Raw genomic sequence first — 27,438 nt, forward strand, 5'->3', positions numbered from 1 at the left:
AAATGTCAACTAAAAGTTAATTAAATAAAAATTGTAAAAAGTAAAAAAATACATGTGGTTTAATTAATGCCAACTCATTCCCTCATTTTTTGCTATGAACCTTGCAAGGAGATGAATAATCCAAGGCTCTTGGATAAGATAAGGGCCCATCCATCTGACTCCTCTCAGCCCTAGAGGAGGAGGGAGAGTCTTTTTCCGTCCACCTGCCCCCATGCACCCACAATCAGTCCCCGCCTCCAGCCCTGACCTCTGCCCAGGGTTTCCAGGAAGGTCCAGGGCCAGTTCTCCCATGACGTGATCTGTTTCCAGGGCAGGTTCATGGGTGAGATAAAAAGACTGGGGCTGAACAGGGTGGAGGGAGCATTGGAATGGCACTCCGGGCAAAGGCAGAGGTGTGCATGGCAGTGCCTTGGCTGTCCCTGCAAGGGGCACGGGCACTGGGCACCAGAGCAGCTCAGGCCCCCAGGACGGTGCTGCCCTTTGAAGCCATGCCCCAACTTCCAGGCAACAGGTGGCTAAGGCTGCTGCAGATCTGGAGGGAGCAGGGTTATGAGCACCTGCACCTGGAGCTGCACCAGACCTTCCAGGAGCTGGGGCCCATTTTCAGGTAAAGCCCTCCCTGGCCCTGCTGGGAACACCCAGATCCCTGCCCCTGCTGCCCAGGACCCTGCCGAGCACACAGCACTGCCATTCCCAGCTGGTCCTGGGGCTCTGCATCCTTTGGAGGATAGGGAGGAAGGGCAGCACGTGCTGGTCTGTGGCTCTGCCAGTGCAGGCAATGGTGTGGAGCAAACCCCAGCTTGCTGCAGAGAGGGCAGGACTCAGAGACACTAAGGTAGAGAGGTTCCAGGGAGCCAGCAGGAGGGCTTCAGCTGTGAAGCCACTAATCCAGGAGTGGGGAGGGTGACAGCAGACTGCTGGATGGGGACTGCAGGGTGGGGCCAGGGAGGACATGACCCCATCTAGCAGAGCCTTGTGCTTGGCCCCACAGGTCTGAGTCGGGAGGACCACGCACGGTGTGGGTGATGCTGCCGGAGGATGTGGAGAGGCTGCAGCAGGTGGACAGCCTGCACCCCCGCCGGATGAGCCTGGAGCCCTGGGTGGCCTACAGACAACATCGTGGGCACAAATGTGGCGTGTTCTTGCTGTGAGGGGCGAGTCGGGAGCTGGGAGCTGGGGGAAGGGTGGGCAGCCTGGGAAGTGAGAGAGGCAGGAGCTGAATGTACGTCCGCCCTGGGCCCGTGTGGCAGGTGGTGAGAGTGAGCACCCAGCTCGGAGGACGGCCATCCCCTGGGGTCACATCTGTCCTGCAGCTGGGGAAGCCGGGCAATGGTGGAGAGATGGGCACGGGCACCTCCCCAGAGGAGAGGACACAGAGCAATGAGCCCTTCTGTGTAGGGAGAACCTGCTCTGCACCGACCTTGGCGACCGCTTTCTCTTGCGCCTGGGGACTTTCTTTCCACAGTCAGGAAACTGAGTCATCGAGAAGGGGGCTTCCACTGGCCCAGGTCACAGGCTGTGTGTGCTGAGCCTGGTGTCCACCAGGGCTGCAGCCTCCCCATAGGGCACCCTTGGCTCCTGCAGTCCTGGCAAACCTTGGTGATGGGGACAGTTCTGGCCAGGAGGCAGGTGGGGACACAGGTGGCTGGTGGCTCCGTTGCTCTCAGAAGCAAGGCATGAGGTGGGGCAGTTGATGGCACTGGGGAGATGTTTCCTGGGCCATGGAGAGGGTGGTGCCTGGTCAGGTGGGCAGGAAGAGGCTGGTGCTTGGAGTCGGTCACCTGCAGGGACATTGCCATTAGGACAGGGGAAGGACTGGACCAGGACGTCACAGTGGTGACAGCCCCCACTCCATGGCAGGAAGGAAATTCTTTTGGGAATAGTGGGGTTTAGGTAAAAGGGCACCCATGGGTGGGCGTTTTCACTGACGCTGGCCTACAGACCACATCTGGGAGGGAGTCAGGACCCGGGAAGGCAGGTCCAAGAGGCTGGGTGTGCATATGGGAAGGAAGGGGAGCTCTCCTGTGTGTGTGTGTCTTGCATCTGTGCACATGCCTGTGTGTTTCTCAGTATCTGCATTGGCACATGCATTGTGTGCGCATGCCTGTGTGCACGTGTCTGCCTGTGTGCACATGTCTGCGTGTGTGCACATGTCTGCGTGTGTGCACGTTTGCATGTGTGCATGTGTGATGTGCGGTGTGCATGTGTGATGTGTGGTATGCATCTGTGATGTGTGGTGTGATGTGTGATGTGTGGTGTGCATGTGTGATGTGTGGTGTGCATGTGTGGTGTGTGGTGTGATGTGTAATGTGTGGTGTTCACGTGTGATGTGTGGTGTTCACGTGTGATGTGTGGTGTGCACGTGTGATGTGTGGTGTGCACATGTGGTGTGCACGTGTGGTGTGTGGTGTGCATCTGTGATGTGTGTGTGCACGTGTGATGTGTGGTGTGCATGTGTGATGTGTGGTGTGCATGTGTGATGTGTGATGTGTGGTGTGCATGTGTGATGTGTGTGTGCATGTGTGATGTGTGGTGTGCATGTGTGATGTGTGGTGTGCACGTGTGATGTGTGTGTGCGTGTGTGATGTGTGTGTGATGTGTGGTGTGCATGTGTGATGTGTGGTGTGCATGTGTGATGTGTGTGTACATGCACAGATGCCTTCGTGTGTGTATTGGCAGGTGCTGGCATGGGTGTAGTGTCTGCACACATGTACATGTGTCTCTTCACACACGTGTGTTGAGGTCGTGCATGGGCACACACGTGTACATGTGTCTCTTCACACACATGTGTTGAGTTCCTGCATGGGCACACGTGTACATGTGTCGCTTCACACACATGTGTTGAGGTCGTGCATGGGCACACATGTGTGCATCTGTCTCTTCGCACACATGTGTTGAGTTCCTGCATGGGCACACATGTACATGTGTCTCTTAGCAACGTGTTGAGGTCCTGCATGGGCACACATGTACATGTGTCTCTTCACATATGTATGTTGAGGTCCTGCATGGGCACACACATGTACATGTCTCTTCACACACGTGCATTGAGGTCCTGCATGGGTACACGTGTACATATGTCTCTTCACACACGTGTGTTGTGGTCCTGCATGGGCACATGCGTGTACATGTGTCTCTTCACACATGTGTGTTGAGGCCCTGCATGGGCACACACACGTACATGTCTCTTTACACACATGTGTTGAGGTCCTACATTGGCACACGTGTACATGTGTCTTCACACATGTATGTTGTGGTCCTGCATGGGCACACACGTGTACATGTGTCTCTTCACACACATCTGTTGTGGTCCTGCATGGGCACACATGTGCATGTGCGTCTTCTGCCTGTCATTGCTGTCAACACCTGATAGCAGCCAGCTGGACATAAATAAAGGAAATCTGCAGGAATGTGGCTGAGAGGGGAACTTCCTCCCCACCATTCCCTGGGGACATCCGTGGAGTCCTCATCACTGTGACTGTGGGTGAGGATGGCATGAAGCAGAGAGCTTGGTTCCTGCCCTGCAGAAGATGCAGATGCTTCACAGAGATAGGCAGAGGCTGCTGCCCCAGAGGCACTGTGCCAAGGGCAGGGAAGGGCAGGGAGGAGAGGGCAGCAGGGCTCTCCCCTAAGGACACTGTGTGGGCAAGGTGGGCAAAGCTTGACAATGGGTGTCACCTCCTTTCTTGGAGAAAAGCCCTCCCCTCACCGCTGAGAGGACCCATGTGGGTGAGATGGTGCCAGCCTTGGGACGTCAGGTCCCAGGAATGACCTCAGTTACCCCCTCAGAACCTGTGGGCAGAAGCTACCATCTCATCCCCTGTTTAGAACTGAGTGGCCTTTGCCCAGCACCTGCAGGCCACTCTGAGAAAAGGCTACAGCTGGAACAGAAGCAGGCAGCATCCTGCAGGGCCCCCAGTCAGCTCCCTGGACGCCGATTCCATCTGGGGACAAGGGGGATGGGATGCGGGTCGGGCCTGTGTCTTGCCGGGCGGCATCACAAGCTCTGCCCTGGCCTCTGTAGGAACGGGCCTGAATGGCGCTTCAACCGATTGCGGTTGAACCCCGATGTGCTGTCACCCAAGGCTCTGCAGAGGTTCCTCCCGATGGTGGATTCGGTGGCCAGGGACTTCTCCCAGGCCCTCAGGAACAAGGTGCTGCAGAACACCCAGGGCAGCCTGACCCTGGACATCCAATCCAGCATCTTCCACTACACCATAGAAGGTGTGGACCAGGTGGGAAGGTCCAGCCTCAGAGACCATGGAGTGGCCAGGGACGGGGATGGGGGTCTAGAAGGAGGAGGGAGGCAGCCTGGAGGCTGGGGCTGCCTTGGGCTCATAATGCCTCCTCCCCACAGCCAGCAACTTAGCCCTTTTTGGAGAGCGGCTGGGCCTGGTTGGCCACAGCCCCAGCTCTGCCAGCCTGAGCTTCCTCCATGCCCTGGAGGTCATGCTCAAATCCACCGTCCAGCTCATGTTCATGCCCAGGAGCCTGTCTCGCTGGACCAGCCCCAAGGTGTGGAAGGAGCACTTTGAGGCTTGGGACTGCATCTTCCAGTATGGTGAGGCCAGGGACCTGGCCAGGACTACGGGGCAGGGATGCCATGAGGGCCCAATTTCTCCCTCTGCACTGCCCAGAGGGGAATGAAGGCCACAGGGAGGGGCTGGGAATTCCTCATCATCCTGCCAGGGAGATTGGGAGCAAGGCTAGGGTGGGGCTGGACTGATCTGGAGAATTTGGGATGAGGGCAGGGGGACTTGGGTGTTGGGGAGGGTGGGCAAGAGGAGGACACTGAAGGATGCTTCCCAGCACCAAGGCCTGAGGGCAGTCTCCCCCTCACTGGACAGGTGATAACTGTATCCAGAAAATCTATCAGGAACTGGCCCTCAGCCACCCTCAACACTACACGGGCATCGTGGCGAAGCTCCTGTTGAATGCGGAACTATCTCCAGATGCCATTAAGGCCAACTCGATGGAACTCACCGCAGGGAGTGTGGACACGGTCAGGCCGGCAACCAGCCCCATCCACAGAGGGCGATGCCCAGCTTGTGTCTCGGGCAGTGCCCTGCAATGCCACACGGCACCCACATTCCCGTCCCCAAGCTACAGGCCCCACATTTCTTACTTGAGACTGTGATGCGATAAACACATTTGCAGGTTGCCTCAGTTGGAATAGGAGTTGCTTTCCCTGGAGGACTAAGGGAAAGGGGTTTGGATGGGTGTTAGAATTTGAAGTCTTGGGTTCGAGGGTAGTGTTGTGCTCAGGGCATGCATGTCCCCGCTCCACAGAGGGGGCTGTCCTGGGAGGGGTGTCTCGGGGGCTGAGTCCTGTGCAAGGTGTGACTCTGCAGCCATGGCTTCTGCAGACGGTGTTTCCCTTGCTGATGACGCTCTTTGAGCTGGCTCGGAACCCCGACGTGCAGCAGGCCCTGCGCCAGGAGAGCCTGGCCGCCGCAGCCAGCATCAGTGAACATCCCCAGAAGGCAATCACCGAGCTGCCCCTGCTGCGGGCGGCTATCAAGGAGAGCTTGAGGTGGGTGCTGGCTGAGCCCTCCCTCTGGCCCCGGCCCCCTGCTGGAGAGCAGCCGCCACTGGGGGGTGGCAGACAGTAGCTGGGGCTGATAAGCAGCGACGCCCAGCAGCCCATTCCCCTGCACATGCTCTTCCTCTCCCTCAAGAACAGGGACCTCTTCTTCCTCTGGAATCCCTCTTCAACACCCTGGGGATTAATGTGGGGCTGTGCTTCTGGGCTTGGGGCTGCTCAGATTAGGGGAGGTTTGGCCGGGCTCAGTAGGTGCACGAAGCTCTTCCTCACGACCTGGGCTTCCCGTGGGCTGGGCACATTCAGGAGTCTTGGGTAGGAAGGCAGCAGAGGGCACGGGACGCCCTGTCCAGCTGAGGGCTCTTTTAATGGATGCCCCTACCTCCAGGCTCTACCCTGTGGGCCCCTTTTTGGAGCGAGTGGTGAGCTCAGACTTGGTGCTGCAGAACTACCACATCCCCGCTGGGGTGAGTGAGCCCCACACCCCTTCAGCTGAGAACCTCCCTCCCCAGTCTTTTCCTGATCCCTGCTCTGCACCATCCGCAGATGTTGGTGCGTGTGTCCCTCTACTCTCTGGGTCACAACCCCGCCTTGTTCCCGAGACCTGAGCGCTATAGCCCCCAGCGCTGGCTAGACATGAAGGGCTCTGGCAGGAACTTCCAGTACATGCCCTTCGGCTTTGGCATACGCCAGTGCCTGGGAAGGCGCCTGGCAGAGACGGAGATGCTGCTGCTGCTGCACCACGTGAGCAGATGGGGCGTGGCGGGGGCGGGGCCTGGGCAGCAGAGGCGGGGCCTGGGCAGGGCCTGTGCGTCGTTGGCGGGGGTTTGGGCAATGTGGGATGAGCCTGGGCAGAGTGGACGTGGCCTGTAGGTCCTGCAGTGGGCAGGGCGGGTACTGGGAGAACCTGGGCTAGACTGAGGCTGTGTAGGTCCTGGGCAGGAGTTGGTATGGTGAGGAGGGTAGATCTGGGCGACGTTACTGCTAAACAGGCTCAGGCTGGGACTGGGGGAGTTGGGTAGAGCCTGTACAGGGTAGTGGGGCTTGGACAAGGCCTGGGCTGTAAGGCGGGGCTGGTCAGGAATGGGACACATTGGGGCCCAGGCTGCTGCCCCCCCTGCAGCATAATCACTGCAACTTTGAGGGTCTGAGGAGGCTGCCCCCCCTGCAGCATAATCACTGAAATTTTGAGGGTCTGAGGAGGCTGCCCCATGTCCATGGGCTGCTGACCAGGCCAGCTGGAAACCCAGCTTCTGTCCTAGGTGCTGAAACACCTCCAAGTGGAGACACTAACCCAAGAGGATATAAAGATGGTCTACAGCTTCATATTGAGGCCCAGCACGTACCCCCTCCTCACCTTCAGGACTCTGCACCCAGGGTCCCAGCCTGGCCACCAGCCTCCCTCTGCCTGACTGAGGCCACCCCACTTCTCTCCCATGTGCACAACTTTCTGAGCCACCCCTCTGTCTAGCCAGCCTCAGCACAAATGGAATTCCTGAGGGCCTCCAGGACCTGGGCTTGCTAGGTTAAGCAGCAAGGCCACGGTACAGGTGGGACGATCTTGCTGGCAGGGCCTTGTCCCCAGCCCCACCTGGCCCCTTCTCCAGCAAGCAGTGTCCTCTGGGCAGTTTGGCCCCATCCCTCCAGGCTCCGCGTGTGGCCATGCAAGGGTGCTGTGATTTTATCCCTTGGCTTCCTGCCTAGTCTCACATGTACCTGTCCCTCTCCCCCTGGTCAGCGCCTCTGTGCAGACTGTGTCAGAGTCAGTAAGCAGGATCCCAGCATCTCAGAGTCAAGTTCCCTCCTGCAGCCTGCCTTGGCTCGAGCATGCCCTGAGAGCTCTGAAAGTTGTCACCTTGGAATAGGGTGCTGCAGGGTAGAGTAAAAAGGCCCCTGTGGTCCCTTGTCCTGACACATCCCCAGTTTCGAGTGACACAACTGAGTCTCGAGGGACCTATGTCCCTACAGCTGATCATGTCAGCCTCATGCCCCAGGCCTCGTCTTCCATGGACCAGGCCTTGTTCCAGCAGCTGGCGTTGGGTCCTCTGCTTCCTGTGCTGTCCCCTGGGGAAGGTCCCGAGGATGCTGTGAGGAGAGGGAAGAGTCTTGTAGGGTGAGAAGCTTGGGCGTGGTTCCAGAAATGTTTCTGCCAACAGGAGAGACAGGATTGGGCCAACAGGGACTCGGATGCCTTTTATTCACTCGTTCCTGGTTGATACAGAGCTATGCCATGTGCCAGGACCTGGGGTGGGCACAGGAAGGTTGCGCCACAGTGCTCCTGTGCAGGGAGAGGAAGTGCCCAGGGTGAGAGTGTGTCAGCCAGACTGTCCTTATCCCCAAGGATTTTCATCAGGGCAAAGGTCACAGCCACCAGCTCCTGGTGGCCGATGAGGATCAGAGCTTTTGTTTCCCCATGAAAGTGGAAATTCCTAGGCCATCATTCCAGGTGTGGTCAGTAGTTCCAGGACGCCCTGCGGGACTCAGCAGTACAGGGAGAGGAACTGCCCCAGGTTGGGAGGACACCTAGCTAGAGTTCTTGGTGTTAATCTACTCAGGCTGCTCTAAGAAAATGCCATAGCCTGGGTTGTTGACAAACACTAGAAATCTATTTCTTATGGTTGTGAAGGCTTAGAAGGGTAGGATGGAGGTGTCAGCAGGTTCTGTGGCTGGCGAGGATCCACCCCTTGGTTCATAGCTAAAACCTTGCTGTTTCCTCACATCGGGGGAGAGGGCAAGACAAGCCCCCTGGGGCCTCTGATAAAAGGATGCCAATCCCATTCATGAGGGCACTGCCTTCATTTCCTCCCCTCCTCAATGGACTTGCCCTGCCATTACCATTACCTTGTGACTAGATTTCAGCCTAAGAATTCTGGAGAGCAGACACAGAAATTCAGATTAAACTATCTTGCTTCCGTTTCCCTAAAATCTACATCCTTCTCATATACAAAATACATACATTTCTCCCCAGTAGCCCCAAATGTCTTAGCTCATTTTACCATCAACTTTAAAATTGTAATCCGAAGTATAATTTAAATGTTATCTGAGTCAAATATGGATAAAATTCAGGGTACAGTTACCCTGAGTCAAACTGCTCTTGCTGTAAACCTATGAAATCAAACATGTTACGTGCTTCCAAAATACAGTGGTTGGAGAGGTGTAGGGTAAACATTCCCATTCCAGAAAGGAGAACCAGGAAAGAAGAAAGGAGTAAAAAGTTTCAGGCAACTGCAAGTGGAATGTGACAAACAACATTAAACCTTGTACCTCGAGAGTAATCTCCTTCGACTGGATGTTCTATCTTCTGAACATGGTGGCATAGGGGCTGGTTCCCCCAGGGCTCCAGGATGTTCTGCCCCTGCTACAGCTTTGCTGGGTGCAGCCCACAGTGCAGCTCTCGTGAGTTGGAGTTGCATTCCTGCAGGTCTCCCATACTGGAATCATTCACTGGTAGCTCCATCCTACTGGGCTCCTGGGCTGCCCTGCCCTGCTGGCTCCACTAGCCATGGCTCTCCAGCAGCCCTCTGCTTCAGTCTTGTGCCTGAAGTTCTGGGCCACTCCATCCTTTGAGATCTAGGCGGAGGCTTCCACACCCCACAGCTCATGCAACCTGCACTCCAGCAGACCTGATCCCATGTTGACACCACCAAGGCTTACTACCTGTGCCCTCTGGAGGGGCACCCATGGCACATGGCACACCTAAGCTCACTGGAGCCTACTTGGGGTGGTCAGTGAGCAGGAATGCAGAATGTGGGGAGAGAGCCTTGAGGTAGCACAAGGAAGTGAGTGCCAAGGTCTTACGGAAAAATTCAGTCCATCCTTTAAAAACAGTCTATCCCCCAGCCTCTTGCACTGTGGGTGAGTGGTGAGAGTGGCAGCCCCCGCTGTTTCTAAAGTGCCTCCAGGGTCATTTTTCCATTGTCTGGATGAACAACACCTGGCTGACCTGTGCTAATCTTACCAAATGGTCACTCGGCCACACCCTTGGTGTTCTCTCCAGAACATGCTTTCTCATATTTTGCAACATGGACTGGCAATTTCCCAAATTGTGCAGTTCTGCTTCCCTTTTGATTAAAAAAAATCTATCTTCAAATGATTTCTCTCTTGTTCTATTTTACTACAAGCATTCAAGAGTACCAAGTCGTACCTTAAACACTTGGCTTAGAAATGTTTTCAGCAAATATCTTATTTAATTACTCACCAGTTCTATTTTACATAAAACACCAGGACATAAAGTCAATTCAGCCAAGTTCTTTGCCACTTTACAACAAGGACTACCTTTCTCCAGTTTCCAATAACAGGTTCCTTATTTCTGATTTCTGTTTGAGACCCCTAAGAACGGCTTTTATCGTCCATATTTCTAGTAACGTTCTGTCCATGACCACTTAGATATCCTCTAAGGAGATGGAGGCTTTCTCTACAGCACTCCTCCTCTTGTTCTGAGGCCTTACCGGAATCATCCTTCAGGGTCTGCTCGTGGTGACACAGGCTTTCTCTAGCATGCACTTCAAAACCCTTGTAGTCTCTACCCAATGACCCAGCAGCACCCCCATTTTTCAGTACCAATCTCTGTCTTCATTTATTCAAGCTGCTATAACCAAGTACCACAAACTGGGTGACGCAGAAACAGCAGTGATTTGTGGCTCACAGATCTGTAGCCTGAGAAGTCTGGGATGAAGGTGCTGGCAGATTTCGTGTCTGGTGAGAGTCTATTGACATGATTTTCATAGACAGGACATTCTTACTGTGTCCTCACATGATGGAAAGAAACAAAGAAGCTCTCTGGGGACTATTTTGTATGGTTGTGTTCACTTTCAATAGCATTTTGCAATTTTTCTTGCATATATTTCCTGTACATGTATCCAGCAGCGGAATTTCTAAAAAAGAAAAAAAGGACTGGTAACAGGGTTTGGAGGAGCCAGGACCCAGACATCCAGGATAGTAGGCAGGGTCTTTTTTGAAAGAGAGCCCAATCCAGCCCTGCTCACAGGAGCTCACATGTCTCAGCCCTTTCACTGATGGAGAGGGACTGTTGGGCTCTCCTCTTCTTTAAGAGTTGTCCTTGGAAACATCCACCCCTGGGTGGAAGGGAATTCCCTGGCTCCAGCCTTCCCACTCTCCTAGGTGAAGGTGTGTGACTGTTGTGTGGAGAGGAGCACAGCCTGAGGCAGCACGGGGCAAGGTGTCCCTGGGGATGGCAGAAACTCTGCTTTGCTGAAGAACCTGTAATGGCCTCCTTGAGGGAGCTGCCTTGCAAGACATTGTTGATTTGTCTCAGAACCTCCTCCACCATCGTCTTTCCTTCTAGACCTAAAGCTACACTTAAGTACCAGCAGGCCCCAAAAGATGAGGTAAAAATGCAATCCAGGAGGAGCTGTGCTGTGGCATTTCCAATGCATGCAGATGCATCAGGGGAACAACAATGGAAATGAATATTCAGTGAGTAGGGTCATGGTGGAAGAAAAGAAAAGGTAGATTCGGACTGAATTTATTGATATGGGCCCTCTAAGCAGAGATTCTGGACAGCTTGAGAGTTAGAAATGGGCTCTAACAGTTTGGTTGGTTGCTGAAATATGAACAAAAGATGGCCTATGTGAAATGAATGGCGGGACAATCTTAGTTCACCATCAAGGAACATATCCGAAGACCGAAGGAGATTAAAATGATAAAGCAGATTTATCATGTAAGAGCTGCACCAATTCATGGTGGCCGCCCTTCCCTGGAGGCCCAAGGACACATCTTTCACCATGACTGTCAGAAATAAGTGTATGAAGGGAGTTTTTTACCCTGGAAGAGCTCTGTGGACACTCTTCTCTGTAGGTCAGACGTCATAGTGGGAACTGCTGTCACTTAACTGGGATCCTTAAAGGCAGTGGAAATAAATGTGGTGGGAGGGGCATGGAAGGGCCACGTGGCAATCCTTAATAACCAGATAAACTGGTACGGCTGCAATAGTGAACAGCACGGTCAAAGTTGCCACCAGGAGAGTCTGCCTGGCAGAGGCCCATGGCACTGGCTTGTTGATCACGGTGTTCCCAGATGCCAAATAAATAGACGTGGAGTCCACTCAATCCTTATCTGATCTGTATAAGCAGAGGAGTTCCAGGTCAAGTGGACGGAAGTTGAACCTGAATCATGAAAGCAGAGCCATGGCCCCTGAATCAGTTCCCACTCTGTGCCAGTTTACACATCCAGAAGTGCTTGAATGAAAGGTAGGTCAGTTCCTCTTGAGGAAAGACCCCACTACACTGCCACCCATTTATACTGTCAGTCTTTCTGCCATCCTCCCCCGGAGAGGCTCACATCCTTTTACCAGGGTGGCTTTGCACTGGGGAAAAAGACGTCATCAGACTTCTCAGGGGTTTCTAAACACAGGCTCCGAATTGACACTAATTTCAGGAGACCCCAAATGTAAGGGATTGTAGAACTGATGACTAAAAACCCATCCAGGGCTTGTTTCCCTCAGTTCCAGAATGCATTATTGGAATAGACACATCAGGTCCTGACCACAAGGGTCTCTTGACCTGTGGACCAAGAGCTATTATGGTAGGAAAAGCCGAATGGAAGCCACTAGAATTGCTTCTGCCGAGGAAAACAGGAAATAAAAAGCAATATTGCATTTGCAAAAAAAATTACTTCAAACTGTTGGTGTCACTATCAAGGACTGGAAGAGTGGAGGGAGGATGATTCCCACCCTGCTGCCATTCAGCTGATTGTCTGGACTGCGCAGAAGACAGACGGCTCTTACGGAACGGCAGTAAAGTACTGTGAACTTAGCCAGACGGGGACTTCAGTGTGATTTCTGTACTTGAAATCATTTCATTATTGTAGCAAATTAATATGTCTCCTGGGACCTGGTTGCTCTGATTTCAATGTCCCCTCCAGAACTCATGTTGAGACATAACCCAGAAGTGGCAGTGTTGACTGGTGGTACCTCTGGGAGGTGATGACACTATGAAGGGTTGTGCCCCCATTAATATTATTAATCCATTCCTGGCTGTCATACAAGGGAAACTGGTGACTTTATAAGAAGACGAAGAGAGACCTGAGTTAACACATGCAAACACACTTAGCCCCTCGCCGTGTGATGCCCTGTACCACTCTGGAACCCTGCAGAGAATCTCCACCAGCGATAAGACTCTCACCAGATTCACCTCGAGCTCACACCTCTCAGTCTCCATAACTGTGAAAATAATTTTTTAAAATTTACAAACTATCCCACTTCAGATATTCTATTACAAACAACAGAAAATAGACTAAGGCACTGGTATAAAGGTATTGACTGACAAATGTGTTTTTCCTCAATTTCTGTTAGTAATGACCACCAGAAGGAATTTGCTTTCAGCTGGTAAAAGCAGCCACACACCTTTTCTGTCCTAACAGCTATGATAATTGTATATGCTAGTTGAATAGACTACAGTATCCAGTAACTCATTCGAACATGATTTATGAGTATTAGTCTGTTCATACCTTCCTACAAAAAGGTACCTGAGGCTGGGTCATTTATTTTTTTTTTAAGTGGTTCATTTGCCTCATGGTTCTGCAGGCTGTACAGAAAGCACAGAAGCTTCTGCTCAGCTTCTGGAGGGGCCTCAGGAAACTTACAGCTGTGACGGAAGGTGAAGAGGAAGCAGGCGTGTCTTACACAGTTGGAGCAGGAGTAAGAGAGCAGGCAGAGGTGCTTGCCACTTATAATAAGTAGATCTCATGAGAACTCACTCCGTGTATGGTACCAAAGGGGGATGGTGCCAAACCGTTCATGAGAATTCCACCCCCGCGATCCAGTCACCTCCCACCAGGCCCCACCTTCAGTACTGAGGATTACAACTGAACATGAGATGTGGGTGGGAAAACAGAGCCAAACCGTATCACTATGTGTTGAGAAGGTACTTTGCAGATGTGGTTAACGTCAACGGTAAACTGACTCTAAGTAAAGAAGATCAGGGTCACTCTCAAAAATGGGGTGGATTTTATCCAATCAGTTAAAAGGGCTTAAAAGCAAAATTAATGTTTCCTGGAGAAGAAATTCTACCTCAAGACTACAGCATCGACTCCTGACCAAGAGGTTCCAACCTACTGACCTGGCCTACAGATTTTGAACTTATCAACCCCCAAAACCATGTGAACACACACACACACACACACACACACACACACACACACACAGAGAGAGAGAAAGAGAGAGAGAGAGAGAGAGAGAGAAAGGGAATATATATGAGAGAGACAGCCATTGGAACTATTGGTTCTGTTTCTCTAGAGGACCTTCACTAATACACTTGGTGATATGGTTTGGCTGTGTCCCCACCCAAATCTCATCTCAAATTGTCATCCAAACATGTCAAGGGAGGGACCTGGTGAGAGATGACTGGCTCATGAGAGCACTTTCTCCCATGCTGTTCTCATGACAGTGAGTGAGTTCTCACAAGATGTGCTTGTGACAGTGTCTGGTGGTTCCTTTGTTTCTCTCTCTCCTGCCGCCTCGTGAAGAAGGACCTTGCTTCCCCTTCCCCTTTGCCTTAATTGTAAGCTTCCTGAGACCTCCCAGCCATGCAGAAGTGTGAGTCAATTAAACTCTTTATAAATTACTCAGTCTCAGGCAGTTCTTTATAGCAGTGTGAAAACAAACTAATATAGCTGGGTGTAGGAAAAGGCTTTTCAATAAATAAAAGAAAAGCTTGATAAATCTGACAACAGAAAAAAACCTTTTGCATTGCAAAATATAAACAAATCAAAAGATAACTGATGAACTAGTAGAAAATATTTGCAAAATACATTACAGATAAAGTGCTAATGTCCTTAAAATATAAAGTGCTTAAAGATGACTGACTAGGAGCAGCTACTGGGGACCTTTCTCCCAGAGAGAACTCAAAATAATGAGTACAGAGTATAGCACAGAGGCATCACTCAAACCTGTGTGGAATCCCACAGGCTTTGATCCCTGAACAGCCTAAGGCCAGCTGCTGCTGCCATGCCAAAGAGGGAGGCTGGGCACTTTCGCATGCCCCAGAGATAGATGCTGCAACTGTGGTATGGAGGAGCAGGCAGACTATGCACTGCATGGCTCCCTACTTCTGCTGCTCCCCGCCAAATTGCATATGCCTGCATTGGCAACAGGGCACCAGCACAGCCACCCTGTAGCTCAGCGTTTCCCTGAGATCCCAACCCCTGGAAAACACTGATAAGCCCTGAGGGTCATGCAGTAGTCACTGCCACTGCTGCCTCCACCCCTGCCACCCATGGCCCAGGGAAGGAGCAGGGAGGCCAGGCACCTGCACAGGCCCCAAACAGCGAAATCTAGCACTGCTTCTGTGGGAGGGAAGTGCGACGGGCCACACACTCCACAGCTGCCAGTCTCCAGTGAACCAGCTCAGTGGTCTGCCCTCCCTAGTGGAAGGGCCACAGCACAAGCCTCTGCTCTCGCCTGACCTTTTCAGCTGCAGCTTGGAGCCCTTCTGACAGCCCAGCCCCCACAGGCCTATTATCTGCTCTCAGGCTCTCAGTGTTCTGCCTGCTCCCACCTAAGAGTTTGGATGGCGAGCAGGGACCAGTCGACCCCTCCCTGTAACAGCCAGCACCTGAACTCTGGGCCAGCCGTATCCCTGTCCAGTCACTTCAGCACTCCATTCACTGGCTGTCTAGGGACCTGGGAATTAGAGAATTATGTAGCCTATTGTGACCCAATAGGTCACAGTATTCTGACCCAACCAGCTGACATCACTGCAACTGAAACATGCCCACACAGGCTGAAAGGCAGAGACCTTTCAGTGACAGTGAAGGGCCCCTGCCACCTGTCTGTACATCTCTAGATAAAGGAGTAGCAGTTATCACCCTGGGGAACAGGTGAGCCACAAATCTGTCTGTATCGGGCTGAGTCAAGGTTATATCCCAAAACGGCTCCCACAGAGAGCTGTGGGACAGGCGTTTCCATGGTCTCCGCTCCACTGTGGCCTGGAGACAGACACTGGTGTTCATCTGAACTGAAAGCCATGAGCCCTGGCACATGGTATGATAGGGACACAGACTGCATTCCTGCCTGTCTAGGACATAGAGCTGGTGTAGTCCCCCAGGTGCCTGTGCTTGCCTTTGGGGTATTCATGGGCAAGCTAGGGGGTCCAGCTCTGCCTAACTGTGCCCACCATCCACAGATAGTTCAGGGCAGCAGGCACTCCACTGTCCCATCACCTGAAACAACAGAGTGCCTCACAGTAAAGAAAGGCCTGGTTCATTCCCATCCACTTGTGCTGCAGCTGGTTCTTGCCCTTTACTACCACGCCCTGGCCTGTGGGTCAGACTGCACAGCTCTGGCCAAAGTGCAGGGGGCTACAGAAGGAAAGCCAAAAGACCCTGTCCCAGGCACTCTGCAGTCACAACCCTGAGGGTGGGGGAAATAATAGAGGAATAAAAAACAATTGGAATAACAATAAATTCAAAAATAAGAGTGTAAGCTCCTCCAAATGAGAAGCAAGCAGCATAAGAACTCTGCACCATGAAAGACAGGAATGTGTAGCCAAAGGATCACACTTGCTCTTTATCAGTGGCCCCCACCAAAATGAAAACTCCAAAATGATAGATAAATGGGTCAAAGTATGGGTTGTAAGGATGCTCAATGAGACCCCAGAGAAGGTTGAAAACCAACACAAATGAACCATGGAAACCTTCCAGGAAGTGGAAGAAAGGTAACTGTTTTAAAAACAAAAACCCAACAGAACTTCTAGAAAAGAAAAGTTCATTTTAGGAATTTCAAAGTACAGCTGGAAGCTTTTTAACATAGACTAGACCAAGCAGAAGGAAGAAGATCTGAGCTTGAAGACCAGTCCTTTGAATTAACTCAGTCAGATAAAAATAAAGAAAAAGAATTATAATGAACAAAGTCCTTGTCCGAGATTATGTAAAGTGACCAAGCCTACATTTCTGAAAGAGAAGAAAAAGTAAGCAACCTGGAAAACATATTTGAGGAAATAATTCAGGAAAATTTCCCTAATCTTGCTAAAGAGATAGACATCTAGGACAACAAATTCAGAGAACACCTGTGAGATATTATACAAGACAAACATCAGCAAGGCATATAGTCATCAGACTATCTGATGTCAACACCAGAAACAAAATGTCAAGGGCAGCTAGAAAGATGGGTCAAATCACCTGCAAAGGAAAATCCATCAGACGCACAGCAGACTTCTCAGCAGAAACCCTACAGGCCAGAAGAGACTGGGGGCCAGTTCTTAGCTTCCTTAGTGAAAAAAAAAATGCCAGCCAAGAATTTTATAGTACTGCCTAGCTAAGCTTCATAAGTGAAGGAGAAATAATTCCAGACAAGCAAACGCTAAGGGAATTTGTCACCACCAGACCACAAGAAGTACTCAGAGGAGTTCTAAATGGAGACAAAAGGACAACACCTACCAGCATAGACAGACATACGAGTGCAAAGCTCACAGATCCTATAAAGCAGTTCACAATTTAAACTCCAACACAACTAGCTAACAACACCATGATAGGAACAAAACCTCACATACCAACATTAACATTGAATGTAAATAGCTTAAGTGCTCTACTTAAAAGATAAAGCGGAAAATTCGCTTAAAAAAATAAGACCCAATCATTTGCTGCCTACAAGAGACCCACCTACTGGCTAAAGACGCCTTCCTACTCAAAGTTAAAAGCTGGAAAAAGATATGTCATGCAAATGAAAAACAAAAGCAAGTGGGAATAGCCATGCTCATATCAGATGAAACAGACTTTAAACCAACAACAGTTAAAAAAAAAGACAAAGAAGGGCATCATGTAAGATAAAGGGTTCAATACAAGAAGATGTAACTACCCTAAACATACACGTGCCCAACACCAGAGCATCCAGACTCATAGAGTAAATACTAGTAGACCTAAGAAAACAGGTTGATAGCAATACAAGTACAGTGGGACTTCAACACCTCACTGACACCACTGGACAGATCATTGAGGCAAAAAATCAAGAAACACAGGACTTGACTTTGACTATAGACTAAATGAATCTAGTAGATAACTGTAGAACATCCTACCCAGTAAACACAGAATATACATTCTCATCTAGCATGGAATATTCTCCAAAATCGACCATATGCTTGGCCATGAAGCAAGTCTCAACATTAAAAATAAAACATCAAGTATTCTCAGAATACAGTGGAATAAAATTATAAATCAATATCCAGAGGAACTTTCAAAACTACATATGTACATGGAAACTAAACAACTTGTTCAAGAATGATTCTTGGATAAACAACAAAATTGAGACAGAAATAAAAAAATTCTTTGAAACAAATGAAAGTAGAGATAAAACATACCAAACCTCTGTGGTACAGCAAAAACAGAGCTATGACGAAACTTTATAGAATTAAATGCCTACATTAAAAAGAAAGAAAGATCTCAAATTAACATCCTAATATCACACCTCAAGGAAAGAGAACAAGAAGGATCTGAGTGTGAGAACATTTCCGTACTGCGTGCAGGACCTGCCCAGCTCTTTTCTGCAGCTCTCCTGGGTGCAGGGTCTGCCTCACTCTTTTCTGCAGCTCTCCTGGGTGCAGGGTCTGCCCAGCTCTTTTCTGCAGCTCTCCTGGGTGCAGGACCTGCCCAGCTCTTTTCTGCAGCTCTCCTGGGTGCAGGATCTGCCCAGCTCTTTTCTGCAGCTCTCCTGGGTGCAGGGTCTGCCCAGCTCTTTTCTGCAGCTCTCCTGGGTGCAGGGGCTGCCCAGCTCTTTTCTGCAGCTCTCCTGGGTGCAGGACCTGCCCAGCTCTTTTCTGCAGCTGTCCTGGGTGCAGGGTCTGCCTCGCTCTTTTCTGCAGCTGTCCTGGGTGCAGGACCTGCCCAGCTCTTTTCTGCAGCTGTCCTGGGTGCAGGACCTGCCCAGCTCTTTTCTGCAGCTCTCCTGGGTGCAGGATCTGCCCAGCTCTTTTCTGCAGCTCTCCTGGGTGCAGGGTCTGCCCAGCTCTTTTCTGCAGCTCTCCTGGGTGCAGGACCTGCCCAGCTCTTTTCTGCAGCTCTCCTGGGTGCAGGATCTGCCCAGCTCTTTTCTGCAGCTCTCCTGGGTGCAGGGTCTGCCCAGCTCTTTTCTGCAGCTCTCCTGGGTGCAGGGGCTGCCCAGCTCTTTTCTGCAGCTCTCCTGGGTGCAGGGGCTGCCCAGCTCTTTTCTGCAACTCTCCTGGGTGCAGGACCTGCCTCACTCTTTTCTGCAGCTCTCCTGGGTGCAGGACCTGCCCAGCTCTTTTCTGCAGCTCTCCTGGGTGCAGGGTCTGCCTCGCTCTTTTCTGCAGCTCTCCTGGGTGCAGGGTCTGCCCAGCTCTTTTTTGCAGCTGTCCTGGGTGCAGGACCTGCCTCGCTCTTTTCTGCAGCTCTCCTGGGTGCAGGACCTGCCCAGCTCTTTTCTGCAGCTCTCCTGGGTGCAGGGTCTGCCCAGCTCTTTTCTGCAACTCTCCTGGGTGCAGGACCTGCCTCGCTCTTTTCTGCAGCTCTCCTGGGTGCAGGACCTGCCCAGCTCTTTTCTGCAGCTCTCCTGGGTGCAGGGTCTGCCTTGCTCTTTTCTGCAGCTCTCCTGGGTGCAGGGTCTGCCCAGCTCTTTTCTGCAGCTCTCCTGGGTGCAGGACCTGCCCAGCTCTTTTCTGCAGCTCTCCTGGGTGCAGGGTCTGCCCAGCTCTTTTCTGCAGCTCTCCTGGGTGCAGGACCTGCCCAGCTCTTTTCTGCAGCTCTCCTGGGTGCAGGGGCTGCCCAGCTCTTTTCTGCAGCTCTCCTGGGTGCAGGGTCTGCCTCGCTCTTTTCTGCAGCTCTCTTGGGTGCAGGGTCTGCCCAGCTCTTTTCTGCAGCTCTCCTGGGTGCAGGGTCTGCCTCGCTCTTTTCTGCAGCTCTCCTGGGTGCAGGGTCTGCCCAGCTCTTTTCTGCAGCTGTCCTGGGTGCAGGACCTGCCCAGCTCTTTTCTGCAGCTCTCCTGGGTGCAGGGGCTGCCCAGCTCTTTTCTGCAGCTCTCCTGGGTGCAGGGTCTGCCCAGCTCTTTTCTGCAGCTCTCCTGGGTGCAGGACCTGCCTCGCTCTTTTCTGCAGCTCTCCTGGGTGCAGGACCTGCCCAGCTCTTTTCTGCAGCTCTCCTGGGTGCAGGGTCTGCCTCGCTCTTTTCTGCAACTCTCCTGGGTGCAGGACCTGCCTCGCTCTTTTCTGCAGCTCTCCTGGGTGCAGGACCTGCCCAGCTCTTTTCTGCAGCTCTCCTGGGTGCAGGGTCTGCCTCGCTCTTTTCTGCAGCTCTCCTGGGTGCAGGGTCTGCCCAGCTCTTTTCTGCAGCTCTCCTGGGTGCAGGACCTGCCTCGCTCTTTTCTGCAGCTTTCCTGGGTGCAGGACCTGCCCAGCTCTTTTCTGCAGCTCTCCTGGGTGCAGGTTCTGCCCAGCTCTTTTCTGCAACTCTCCTGGGTGCAGGACCTGCCTCGCTCTTTTCTGCAGCTCTCCTGGGTGCAGGGTCTGCCTCGCTCTTTTCTGCAGCTCTCCTGGGTGCAGGGTCTGCCTCGCTCTTTTCTGCAGCTCTCCTGGGTGCAGGGTCTGCCCAGCTCTTTTCTGCAGCTCTCCTGGGTGCAGGACCTGCCCAGCTCTTTTCTGCAGCTCTCCTGGGTGCAGGGTCTGCCCAGCTCTTTTCTGCAGCTCTCCTGGGTGCAGGACCTGCCCAGCTGTTTTCTGCAGCTCTCCTGGGTGCAGGGTCTGCCCAGCTCTTTTCTGCAGCTCTCCTGGGTGCAGGGTCTGCCTCGCTCTTTTCTGCAGCTCTCTTGGGTGCAGGGTCTGCCCAGCTCTTTTCTGCAGCTCTCCTGGGTGCAGGACCTGCCCAGCTCTTTTCTGCAGCTCTCCTGGGTGCAGGACCTGCCCAGCTCTTTTCTGCAGCTCTCCTGGGTGCAGAGTCTGCCTCGCTCTTTTCTGCAGCTCTCCTGGCCATCTGCCCTAATCAAAATCTAGCAGAAGAAAAGAAATAACAAGAATGAGCGGAGCTAAGTGAGACTAAGACAAAATGGAATGATATACAGGATCCACAAAATGAAAAGTTGGTTCTGGCTGGGTGTGGTGGCTCATGCCTATAATCCCAGCTCTTTGGGAGGTCAAGGCAGGCAGATTACCTGAGGTCGAGAGTTTGAGACCAGCCTGACCAACATGGAGAAACCCCATCTCTACTAAAAAATACAAAATTAGCCAGGCATGGTGGTGCATGCCTGTAATCCCAGCTACTTGAAAGGCTGAGGCAGAAGAATCACTTGTACCCAGGAGGTGGAGGTTGCAGTGAGCCAAGATCATGCCATTGCACTCCAGCCTGGGCAACAACAGCAAAACTCCACCTCAAACAATAAAAACAACAACAACAAAATCCAGACAAGCTGGTTATTTGAAATGACAAATAAAATTAATGACCACTAGCTAGATTAACCAAGAAAAATAGAAGATTCAAATAAGCACAATCAAAAATGACAAGGCTGACATTGCAACTGATACCACAAAAAACAAAAGGTGATTGGAGAGCGCTTTGAATACCTCTGTGCACACGAAGTAGAAAATGCAGAGGAAATGGATAAATTCCTAGAAGCATACAACCTTCCAAGATTAAACCAGAATGAAATATAACTACTGAACAGGCCAGGCACGGTGGCTCAAGCCTGTAATCCCAGCACTTTGGGAGGCTGAGGCGGGTGGATCACAAGGTCTAGAGATCGAGACCAACCTGGTCAACATGGTGAAACCCCGTCTCTACTAAAAATACAAAAAATTAGCTGGGCGTGCTGGTGCATGCCTGTAATCCCAGCTACTCAGGAGGCTGAGGCAGGAGAATTGCCTGAACCCAGGAGGCAGAGGTTGCGGTGAGCCGAGATCGCGCCATTGCACTCCAGCCTGGGCAACAAGAGCGAAACTCCGTCTCAAAAACAACAACAACAACAACAACAACAAACTACTGAACAGACCAATAAGGAGTAATAAAATCAAATTCATAATAAAAAAAAGTCTTCCAACAACAACAAAAAAAGCCCAGGACCAGGCATAGTCACAACCAAATTTTCCCAGATGTATTAAGAACTAGGACCAAAGTTACTGAAACGATTCCAAACAGTCTAGGAGGAGAGACTCTATGGAATGCTTTTCTGCATCTATTGAGACGCTCATACGACTTTCATTCTTAGTTCTGTTTATGTGGTAAGTTGTATTTATTGATTCGTGTATGCTGAGCCATCCTTCCATCCCTGAAATAAGGTCCACTTGATTGTGATGACTTTTTCATGCACTGTTGAATTTTGGCATCACAGAATGAGTTAGGGAGGAATCAGCCGAGGACACAAAGAAACTACAGGCCAGTATCTCCAACAAACAGAGAAGCCAACATTTTCAACAAAATACTAGCAAACTGAATCCGACAGCACATCGAAAAGACAATTCATCCCTTTATTCCAGGGACGCAATGATGGCTCAGTATGTGCAAATCAATAAATGTGATTCACCACATAAAGAGAACCAAGAACCGGCAGGCCTGCAGACTTCCTGCGTCTCTAAAGTCTGGCGCTGCCCATCACTGCTCTCAGTGGCCCCTGATATTTACCCAGTTTCAACAACCAGGAAACCCTAAGATCTGCTCTGCTGGGCTCTGCCTCAGCTCCTCTTGCTACTGACTCCAACCTTCCAAAGCCAGAGCCTGGACACTCCAGGGGGACCCACCAAAGCCCCAGGGACCCTCCGCCTAGACCCCTGGGTAGGGGAACATGCTTGGCCTCTTGCCCCCTGCCTCCCTGCTGATGCTGACACTCAGGGGCCCCGTCTTCCCTTGAGAGGACAGATCAGCAGTACCTGGCACTGCCTGTCCATCCTCCCTTGGAGAGGCACTCACTCCAAGTCTACTGGGGCAGGGCACCTGGCCATGGAAGAGGTTGACAGGGTTCCCGATGCCCTGGGAATGGCATCTCCAGGCACCATGACGCAGCTTGGAGCCTGCACCACCACATTGGGCCAGGGCTTGATGTGATCAGCCCAGGGTTGTAACACCCGAGGGCTGAACTGCCCTGCGGTGGCCGTGGCCTGGGGCCAGCCTAGAGGAAGGGGCCCTTTCATGCTCACTGCTCACACAGCTGTGTCCCCGGGACCGCACAGGCCCAGGGAGGTGCTTGTCACCCCACACAGCACTGCAGAGTCCCCAGGCAAAGCTCCCACAAGCAGGAAAGCGTCTGTTTGGATCCCATCGTCTTGCCTGCGTCAGATGAAGCGGGATGGAGTTAGGAAAGCTTTCAGCTTGCCCCATCCCACGGGCAGAGAGGGCCGGTCATGGCGGGAGACTTCCAGCCATGTGGGCGATGCCGCCTGGCCATAATCACTGTGTTGTCCAGAAAGCAGGAGAGGAGCAGGTGCGTGGTCCGTCCCCTGACTGGCGGTCACCCCTCAGCATTCTTGTCAGGGCTGCAGAGCTTGGGGGCTGTCGTAGGGACCTCCAGTTGGCTCCTCCTCTGGGTCACGCTACAGGGATGTCCAGAGGCCCCTTGTGTGTTTTTCTGGTGACTGGAGCCAGGCTGTGGGGACCTGAAGACGGCTTGCATTTGGTGGGGTGCTTACGGGTGGTTGGTTTCGGGAGCGTGTAGGCTGTGGCCTCGTCCGTTTACGTTTGTAACACCTGAGTCAAGTCCTTCCAACTGCAGGAGGGGCCGTGGCGGGCACCACAAGGCTGAGTGGGGAATTCACTGGGGGGCAGAGCTGAAAGGGAAGCTGGAGGCAGCCGCCAGTGCAGTTGGGAAAAGAAGCTTCCATTCCGGGACACAGGAGTGGACAGCAAGGGGGCGTGAGGCCTGGGCTGGGGTCTGTGGGGAGCCAGACGAGGTGCTGGGAGGGTTTTAGCAGGGAAGGGCTGGGATCTGCTTGTTATGCTCATTTACTGTGGCAGTTCCCCACTCCCCATTCTTCTTTGGGACTCTCAGAGGCCTGAGCGCCTGTAGCAGCTGTGATGTGCTGTGTGTCCCCCTGCGCCTCCCACGTCCTATCAGAGCTGTCTTTGGGCAGAACATTCCAGCGGCTTCCCAGCATGTCCTTGGTGTGGTGGTGCAATCTCCCCGGGATGCCACCTAGTCCTCCTGCCGTCCCTGCCTGTGTGCACCCCTCCCATCAGCTGGGTCTGTTCTCATCTGTTTTGGGGGTTTCTGAGCCTGTGGCCATGAGCCAGCATTGCCCATCCCTCCTCAGCCCATCCACAAGGAGGCTGGGGCTACAGTGGACCCCAGAAGGTCCCTCCTATCCAGAGGGAACTGTGGGTGCAACTGAGGCATGGAGATGCCAGCATCAGCACCCTTGTCTTGCTCTGGACTCTCTGGCTTCCCAGATGCCCTGACTTTGAGACCAGGATGCCAGTCCCAGAACTTACTTCCTGTGGGCCTCAGTCATGTCACTGTGCTGACGCAGTGATGAGGTGCAGGTCCCAAGCCTCCCTCCCCATCTCACCTCCAGGCCCTTCTCCCTTCCTGTAGGTCTGTCTGCTCCCCGCTGGGGTCTGCCTCCTGGGGACAAAATGGTCGACAAGGCTGACCTGGGACATTTCCTCTGACTCAGCTGGAGGGTGAGGGCCCAGTGAAGCCCCAGAGGCAGCAGAGACGGCAAGCAGAGGGCACCCGGGCAGTCCAGCAGCCCCCACTCTGATGTTCCTCCCCAGTGAGGAGTTGCCAGAGACACCTGGAGAAGATCCTGGGGCTGTGCTCACAGGACAAGGCCAGGGCAAGCTGTCCTCGAATAGAGTAGACACCCACAAGGTGCACTGTGGAGAAAGGAGCTCCTTCTCTGGGGAAGACCAGGCCCTCACTTTCAGGGACTCCTGTGAACCAGGCTGGGCCAGCCCTCAGGCCTGCAGCAAAACTGTCCACCTCCTCTGGGTCTGTGGGTCCTTCTCATTCTGGTCCTTTCTGCTCCCAAACTTGGTATGATATTTTGCAGCCATGATATTTTGAAGAGTTCTCAGATTCCTCTCCCAGCTCTGAGAAGGAACTCAGACTTCAGCCCTGACCCAGCATCCTCCCATCTACCTGCCCCAGGCTGAGTTCCAGTAGCCCTAGGCCAGAAGCCTGAGCACCAGCAGCCTTTGGAGCAGCTATGCCATCCACCTGCAGCTGAGTCTCATCCCAGCCAGGAGGACCGGGAGTGTTAGGGCCACTACACAAAGCAGGAGCCCCTCCTCTGTAGCCGTGGACATAATATCTCCTTTTGTGCAGTGATTTTACTCCCAGGGCCATGGTGTTGGTGACAGCGGTATCACTAATGCAAACAAAAATGGGTGGGCATGGTGGCTCACACCTGTAATCCCAGCAACTTGGGAGGCCAAAGCAGGAAGATCACTTGAACCCAAGAGTTCCAGAACAGGCTGGGCAAAAAAAACAAGGCCCCATCTCTACCAAAAATTAAAAATTAGCCAGACACAGTGGTGGCACCTATAGTCCAAGCTACTCAGGAGGCTGAGGCAGGAGGATCACTTGAGCCCAGGAATTTGAGGCTGCAGTGAGCTGTGATGGCCACTGGACTCCAGCCTGGGTGACAGAATGAGACCCTGTCTGAAATCAAAAACAAATACAAAGAAGAAAAAGGAAAGAAGTAGAAAATGGAGGAAACAGCAACCAAAATGCCTCCATGCACACACGAGGTGAGTTTTCACCGGTGTGGAAATGAATTCTTTCAGAGTCACATGAAGATGACAGTGATCAACAGTGCAGAGACTCACAGTGCAGCCTTGAAGGCAAAGAGTGAATGTCGGGAGATTGCGTCCCATGTGGTTCACATTCATTAAGTGAACCGCTTACAAAGGAAGCAAAAGCCAGAGAGAGAGTGAGATTGGGTGCAGGTGCCTGTCCTGGGGAGTGGGGAGGCTGGTCTCTGTGTACGTGGAGGTAGTGGGACTTACTGCCTGTATGGCAGGGCTTGGGTTGGGTGGAGTGTTTGTGATGTCACAAAGACAGTGTCTTTGTGCAGAAGGAGGGGTCCTCCCCTGGTGCCTTGCATCATTGTCCCAGTTCCATTTCCTCTGCCCTGTCAAATTCTCTGGGCCTTCTCAGACCCCACCCCACACGAGCTTCCTTCAAAGTTTATATGTTGCACTGAGTCCAGCAATATATAAGCAGAAACATATACCACAGACAAGTGGGATGTATCCCAGGAAGATAAGGTTAGTTTAACATCCAAAATTAATGATTGTAACAAACCATATCAGTAGAATAAAACAACAAAAATCACATTCTCATCTCAACAGGATGCAGAAAGTGCATCTGACAAAACCTACCACCAGTTTCATTTTAAAAAACTAAACAAACTACAAATAGGAGCTTCTTCAACTTCATAAAATATATTTATGGAAACCTCACAGCTAACCTCCCACTGAATTGTAAAAGCTAGCTGCTTTCCTCCTAGGTTAGATTAGGAGCAAGGGCGTCTTCTCACCACTACTATTCAACACTGTATTAGAGGTTCTAGCCAGAACAAGTCGGCAATACAAATAAACAGAAGTCAGCCAGATGGGAAAAGAAAAAGTGAAACTCTCTTTTCAAACTTCACATGATCTTTTACCTAGAATATCCTAAGAAGCCCAATAAAAACAGTATTATTTCTAACAAGAGTAGCTCAACAAGATTTCAGGGTACAAGATCAATATGCAAAAATCATTTGTATTTTCTCTACTTGTAATGAAGACTTAAAAAATGAAATTAAGAAAATAATTTCATTCTCAGTTGCACCAAAAGGAATAGAACACTTAGGAATGCATTTAACAAGAGAAGTTCAACACTTATGTTCTGAAAACTACAGAACACTATTGAAGGAAGTTAGAGAGCTAAATAACTGAAACAGCATCCCATCCATGTTCACGAGTCAGAAGACATGATGTTGCTGAGATGACAGTACCCCTCAAATTGATCTGCAGATCCAACATAATCCCTATGCCAGCTCCAAAGAATCCCCAGAGAATCTCTCCTTCGTAGACATTGAGAAGCTGATTCTCAAATTCACATGGAATTGCAAGAGATCTGCAATGCCAAAATAGTTTTGAAAAATAATAAAGTAGAAAGACTCACACTTCCCAATTTTAAAATTTACTACGAAGTAGCAATAATCAAGACTGTGAAATATTAGCACAAGGACAGATATCTAGATCAACAGAACAGAATTGTGAGTCCAGAAATAAAACCATACCTCTATGGTCACCTGACTTTTTTACAAAGGTGCCAAGACCATCCACTGGGGACAGAATAGTCTTTCCAACAAACGGTAATGAAACTTTATGTGGAAAAGAATGAAGTTGGGTCCTTACCTCAGACCATATATGAAAATTAATTTGAAATTGATCAAAGATCTAATTGAGGGACTGTGTTAACTTCTCTTCCCAGATCTAACTTCTCTTCCCAAGTCCACAAGGGGCATGATTTCAAAGGCAAGAACTTCCCAGCACCATACCTCCATCTACCATCTCCATCTGGGAGCCTAGAGTTCTTTGTCTAACTTTTGCATGCGTGGGAAAGGTGAGCTCCCTTTGTTTAGAAAACCCGCGAAAAGCTATGGGAGGACTGTGGGCGGGGCAACCAATCCAGCATCAGAGTCAAAAATCAATCACTCCAGAGGAAGTTTGGAAGAACTCTTCTCACTGGACGAGGCCTTGAACTGGGCAGGAGTAACTCCTAGATTAAAAGTCTCCCTGCCCCATACCTGTGCGGACTCCATCTCTGGATCCCTTCCCATGACAACGTGGGAGTTGCCCCTCTCTTTCTCTCCCTGCTTCTCTCTCTCTGTGCCTAATAAATCGCTTTACTGCAAGACTCTTTGAGTCTGATATGTACTTGAACGAGCCCACTGCACCTCCAGGGCCTCTCCCCCCATTCCTGGGGCAGTGGGGGCAAGAACCGAAAACACCCAGTTACATAA

General features: G+C 51.5%; 1 protein-coding gene and 1 long non-coding RNA gene across 2 annotated transcripts; both read left to right on the forward strand.

The window, feature by feature from the left end:
• Positions 1-354: 354 nt before the first annotated feature.
• Positions 355-8,814, forward strand: CYP11B1 (cytochrome P450, family 11, subfamily B, polypeptide 1). Its single transcript, XM_008983129.5, has 9 exons — positions 355-607; positions 992-1,147; positions 4,022-4,221; positions 4,355-4,558; positions 4,845-4,999; positions 5,364-5,530; positions 5,928-6,006; positions 6,086-6,283; positions 6,802-8,814. The coding sequence occupies exons 1-9, from the start codon at positions 369-371 to the stop codon at positions 6,949-6,951; spliced, it is 1,548 nt and encodes a 515-aa protein (XP_008981377.1). The 5' UTR covers positions 355-368; the 3' UTR covers positions 6,952-8,814.
• A 6,477-nt stretch (positions 8,815-15,291) lies between these two features.
• Positions 15,292-27,332, forward strand: LOC144579747 (uncharacterized). Its single transcript, XR_013528058.1, has 3 exons — positions 15,292-15,376; positions 26,907-27,038; positions 27,136-27,332. It is a non-coding gene; the product is annotated as an uncharacterized LOC144579747 (long non-coding RNA).
• Positions 27,333-27,438: the final 106 nt, after the last annotated feature.

This window comes from Callithrix jacchus, chromosome 16 (genome assembly GCF_049354715.1).
Source record: "Callithrix jacchus isolate 240 chromosome 16, calJac240_pri, whole genome shotgun sequence".
NCBI classification, from domain to species: domain Eukaryota; kingdom Metazoa; phylum Chordata; class Mammalia; order Primates; family Cebidae; genus Callithrix; species Callithrix jacchus.